This window comes from Nicotiana tabacum, chromosome 11 (assembly GCF_000715075.1).
Source record: "Nicotiana tabacum cultivar K326 chromosome 11, ASM71507v2, whole genome shotgun sequence".
NCBI lineage: Eukaryota > Viridiplantae > Streptophyta > Magnoliopsida > Solanales > Solanaceae > Nicotiana > Nicotiana tabacum.
Window position 1 is genome coordinate 102084475 of NC_134090.1, and position 5527 is coordinate 102090001.

A 5527-nucleotide genomic window follows, 5' to 3' on the forward strand; every position below is an offset into this window, starting at 1 on the left:
ATTTCACCAGTGAGGCCTGAGAATATTAAAATGTATGCAGACCTTACCCCAGTCCTGAAGGAGATAGAGAGACTGTTTTCGGAAGACCCTCGACTCAGAAATAATAGATTTGTGACAACAAAATCCGAAAAATAATAACAACAATATGAAAGACAACAAATAAATAAAAAAACAGTAACACAAATATTATGCAAAAATGTAAAACATAATATAAATCGCTAGCACAACTAAAAAAAACACTATCAAACTCCCGGTACAGTGAGGGAAACTGGGACAAAGAGTAAAACCGTGGAGATTCAAACTACTCCATTCTTGCAAGATTCAAACTTGCAAGAATTGAAATTTCATGAGCCTCTTCTAGGCCAAAACAGTGGAGAAAACCGACTCAACAAACCACAAGTTATGAACCAAGTAGATAATGCTAACCGAACCACAAAGAAAAGAAAATCCTTCCATATAAACTCCAAGAGTGTCCCCGAACGAATGCTCAATTTGATCCCCTGCATCCTTCCGAGTCATGATCGGCGAAGTTTCTTCAAGATTGGGTCTCATCAATGCTACATAATTTTTCAAGAACTAAATTTTCATGTCAGTCTTGAACTCACTTCTGTGAGAAAGAAATCGTGGGAGTTGCAAGACACAAATGTATCCGGGTCGTGGCTATGAAAAAGAAGAAAAAAGTTCGAGAAGCAGAATTCTATACAAAGAAAAAATTTAAGACATGGAGTCATTAGGTTTCTTTTTTCTGTTGGAATAGTATTTTTTTCTTTGCCTATTCTCGTGGAAGTATGCATAATAGACAAGGGGGCATGGCCGGTTCAAGGAAGAAAAAAAAACAAGGAATGGATCACGGACCGGATCTGGAGGTTTCGGCCATTGCAAATGTCAAAATCCAGCAACGGGCTACTGACGTTCACCTGCCAGACGAAACTCGTGGAAGTATGCATAATAGACAAGGGGGCATGGCCGGATCAAGGAAGAAAAAAAAACAAGGAATGGATCACGGACCGGATCTGGAGGTTTCGGCCCATTGCAAATGTCAAAATCCGGTTTTAGAAGACGAAACTGACGTTCACCTGCCAGCCTAATTGACCCCGGAATCGTATCCGGCTTTCCAGCAACGGGCTACTGAAATATCCGGTTCTCTTATTCACCAAACCGGTCCAGTCCATATTTTGACCCTTAAATTATAGAAGCAAATGGTCGGGTCAACCCGAACTTCAAAATTCCCGACTTACAATCCCAACCGGTCATCCTTCGACTTTCTCTCTCTGTATAAAGTAAAAGGAAAAAAACCAATCCGCAATCCCTAACTCGGTTTCTCCCATCTTTCTCTTATCAAAAAAGCGGAAAAAGAATTTACAAGTAAGTTTTCTATTTTACGCCTTGAGATTATTCATTTTATCCTTATAAATATACATGGGATTTTAATATTGTTTTAGACTCTGATATAGATTGAAGTTAAAAGAGTGATTAAAGAATTTGTAAATGTAAAATGGATTCTAATTTGGAACCAGTGCCAGTTACTTCACAAAAACATGACCCCGCATGGAAGCATTGTCAAATGTATAAGAATGGGGCTAGGGTGCAGCTAAAGTGTATATATTGTGGAAAAATATTTAAGGGTGGTGGAATTCATAGGATTAAAGAACATCTTGCGGGTCAGAAAGGTAATGCATCTACTTGTTTGAGAGTTCAGCCTGATGTTCGCCTTTTGATGCAAGAGAGCTTAAATGGGGTTGTAATGAAGAAGAGAAAAAAACAAAAGCTTGCTGAGGAAATATCAACTTATAATGTTGGCACTAGTGAGATTGCTGCATTGACTAATAGTTGTGGCCTGAATTCTGAAGTCGACTTGCTTCCAATGCCAGTTGAAGCTCTTGAACAAACCTCTAATTTGTTTTTGAATCGAGACCACGGATGTAATAAATTGGGTGGTAGGAAGAAAAAAGGTAGGATCAGGAAAGCCTCTTCTTCAAATAATAACGCCATGGTTCTTGCAATGAACCAGGCTGCAATGTCGAAAAGAGTGAATAATCATGTCCACATGGCAGTAGCCAGATTCCTTTTAGATGCCAGGGTGCCTCTTGATGCTGTAAATTCTGTTTATTTCCAACCGATGATTGATGCGATCGCTTCACAAGGAGCAGAAGTTACAGGCCCTTCTTACCATGACCTTAGAAGCTGGGTTCTAAAAGCTTCAGTTCAAGAAGTGAGGAACGACTTTGATCAATGTTCAAGCACCTGGGCAAGGAGTGGTTGCTCTGTTTTGGTTGATGAGTGGATTACAGGTAAGGGTAGAACACTAGTAAACTTTTTGGTCTACTGCCCCGAAGGAACAATGTTTTTAAGGTCTGTGGATGTATCTAGCATAATAAATTCTCCGGATTCTCTTTATGAGTTGCTTAAGGAGGTAGTGGAGGAAGTTGGTGTGAGAAATGTGTTGCAAGTAGTAACTAGTAGCGAGGAGCGATATATTATTGCTGGGAAAAGGCTCACTGATGCTTACCCTACACTCTTTTGGACTCCTTGTGCTGCTCACTCCGTTGATTTGATGCTCGAGGACATAAAAAGACTTGAGTGGATCAATACAATAATGGAACAAGCAAAGTCTATATCAAGATTCATCTACAATAATAACATTCTCTTGAGTATGATGAGAAAGTTCACCTTTGGAGTTGACTTAGTTGATCTAGGAGTTACACGCTCAGCAACTGACTTTCGGACACTAAACCGAATGGTAAATATCAAGCACAATTTGCAATCAATGGTTACTTCTGTGGAATGGATGGAGAGCCCACATTCAAAGAAACCAGAGGGGTTCGCTGTGCTAGATTATATCAGTAATCAGTCCTTTTGGTCTACTTGCAGCTTGATTACCCGCTTGACAGATCCCATCTTGAGGCTTTTGAGGATAGTCTGTAGTGAGGAGAGGCCTGCGATGGCATATGTTTATGCAGGGCTCTATCGAGCAAAAGAAACAATTAAGAGCGAGCTTGTGGATAGGAAGGATTACTTAGTTTATTGGAATATTATAGATCACAGGTGGGAACCACTTCAGCGACATCCTCTTCATGCTGCGGGGTTTTACCTCAATCCCAAGTTTTTCTATACTACTGCGGAAGAGTTGGGCCTCCATATCAGATCACTTTTATATGATTGTATAGAGAAATTGGTTCCTGATCCTAAAATCCAAGACAAAATTGGGAAAGAAACTACTTCTTACCACAATGGTGCTGGAGATTTTGGGAGGAAAATGGCAGTGAGAGCCAGAGACTCTCTTTTTCCTGGTGAGTGTCATTCCATGAAATGGATTCCTGTGTACACCTACTATTTGTGTGGTTTAAATGTCCAAACTATTAGTGGTTTGGCAAAGTTACTTTAATCAACTTGAATATGACCTCTTACCTATGTTCTGGGAGTTTCTTGTAGGTAGAGTGTCAAATGCCAGTATCTCTATCCCTCTTCAGTCTAACTCCTCTCGGATAGTCTAGTGGTCGCAATCATCATTGGAAGAATCACTTCATTCAAAACAAATTTACATATTATATTTTCTTTATTCATTTCTATTTCTTGTTTAGTTCCCTTTTCTTTCTAGTGTGTCGGCTTATGGCGACAAGCTTTTATTTGTATAGGCTTGATAGAAATTGATGGATACTTATTTTTCTTAAGATCCTTTGATCAGAGAAAATCTCTTTTTGTTAACGGACGCAAGCAAGTTCGAACCATGCTCTGTTGCATAGAATGTATTCTTCTAGTTACAAGAAACCATGTAAACATGTTTGCATTCTTGGTCAAGGTTTCAAGCTGCGTCAGTTGTTAACTAGTATCTCTCCCATTAAATTGCCCTTTGTTTGCATATATTTGACATTACAGATTATGGAGAAAAGTTAAATTCTTTTTTGTCCAACCATGTCAGTTTCTTTAGTTCTGTAATTATTGGATTTTGGCAAAGCAAATTAACAAGTAGTAATAATTTAGCATCACACTCCTGGGAATGTGAGTATTTGTCTGTTTCAAAAGTGTGTAAAGTCATTACGTTGTAATTCTTGCAGCTGATTGGTGGTCAACTTATGGTGGAGGATGCCCAAATTTGGCTCGCCTGGCCATCCGTATTCTCAGTCAAACATCAAGTTTGATCAGGTTCAAGCCAGGTCGAATTCCTTTAGAAGAGATGCATGAGACAAAAAATTGCATTGAGCATCAAAGACTTAATGATCTTGCTTTTGTTCACTACAACTTGTGGCTGAGGCAAAGGTAAAGGGAGAAATTTACAAACTGTTGTCCTTTTCTTGAGATGAAATAGAGTTTGTCTAATTTATTGCTTCCAGCAATAGGAAAAACATGGATCCGGACTGTATGGACTCCATCTCCTATGACAAAATGGAGCTTGTTCATGACTGGGTTTCCAGAAGGGAACTAAGCTCGGAGGACATGGAAAGTTCAGACTGGATGACAGTTGACCCACCTTCAGGCAGCATAGCTCCCTTAGGTCCACTAGTTGATGATATTGAAGCCTTAGGTGCAGGTAACTTATGTTTCTCACTTACGAAATCTTTGTTAGTTGCAATCTTTTGACGATCATGACCGTCTACCACAGGTTTTGATGATTTTGAAATTCTTGGTGGGGGCCCAAAAGATAGTGAAGAAGAGAATGGAGAGGAGAATACTATAAATAAGTGAACTTTTGCTATAGAAGATTCTTGTTCTGTTGGAAGGAAATGGGAAGATTATGCTGAGTCCAGTGTGGTGGTGAGGTGGACCTTAATTTTAAGCCATAACAAATGGTAGCGAGCAAAATTGAAGATTTGGTGTCGATGCTCAGTTGTTATGTGCTATTCCTCTACACAAGCTTGTTTCGTTTGTATCTTCCCATTACTGCTGATAGCAATCTCATGTAGCATGTGATGTAGACATTAATCTCTTTTTCTTTAAACAGAAGCTGTTGCCTGTTAGGCAGGCCTTGTTTGTTGAATGGTGTGACTGATTGAGAATCTGGAATCATTCCGAGAAGTCATTGGTATCTCAGCAATGCAGAGCAGCTGGACTAAATCTTTCTTTAGAAGAATATAGGGAGGGGGAAAGATTTTTTGAAACTGGTTCTGATTTTTCTACTTTCCTCCTGCATCTTGGTGAAGTTCCAGAGTTTCCGGGTGGATTCTTTTCTTGCATCTGTGGAAATTGCATCAAATTTTGGGAGTTGACAGGCCGAGCTAGAATGTTATCCTTCTTTTCTGAAGCTCGATTGAAATTACATGTAGATTATGTTCATATTTTTGAATGTCAACTGCCTTTCAGGTTTTACATCCGATGTTCTTTCGTTCATTAGCTTTTTTTTTTTAATGGCGGTGGAGATCCTGTCAGGAAATGTTATTACTGGCACTCGTTTCTTTTTGCTTATCTTTCTTGCTTTCTTTCCATGAGCATAATGAAGGTTTGCTGGACTTTTTGAACAAAAAGAAGTAGCAACGCTAAGGCGTCCGAATTTCATTTACAGTGAGAGTGTCGACTTTCACATTCGTCTTCT

At 39.3% G+C, this 5527-nt stretch overlaps 1 protein-coding gene across 3 annotated transcripts; it reads left to right on the forward strand.

The window, feature by feature from the left end:
* The first annotated feature begins 1236 nt into the window (after positions 1 to 1236).
* Positions 1237 to 5325, forward strand: LOC107764348 (uncharacterized). Of its 3 annotated transcripts, XM_075225330.1 has the most exons (5): positions 1237 to 1365; positions 1518 to 3290; positions 4056 to 4257; positions 4332 to 4528; positions 4601 to 5325. In XM_075225330.1, coding segments are annotated over exons 1-5 (2256 nt in total). In that variant the 5' UTR covers positions 1237 to 1364; the 3' UTR covers positions 4684 to 5325. The 3 variants fall into 3 exon arrangements, with proteins under 3 accessions (XP_075081431.1, XP_016438386.2, XP_016438387.2); XM_016582900.2 differs by having other exon boundaries at positions 1355 to 3290; XM_016582901.2 differs by having other exon boundaries at positions 1355 to 3290; positions 4338 to 4528.
* Positions 5326 to 5527: the final 202 nt, after the last annotated feature.

Excerpts from the sequence above, each read along its gene's own strand:
- LOC107764348 (XM_016582900.2), top strand. The coding sequence starts at position 1,496 with ATGGATTCTAATTTGGAACCAGTGCCAGTTACTTCACAAAAACATGAC. Across the intron at positions 3,291-4,055 it reads CAGAGACTCTCTTTTTCCTG|CTGATTGGTGGTCAACTTAT; the intron begins GTGAGTGTCATT and ends TAATTCTTGCAG. Across the intron at positions 4,258-4,331 it reads AACTTGTGGCTGAGGCAAAG|CAATAGGAAAAACATGGATC; the intron begins GTAAAGGGAGAA and ends TATTGCTTCCAG.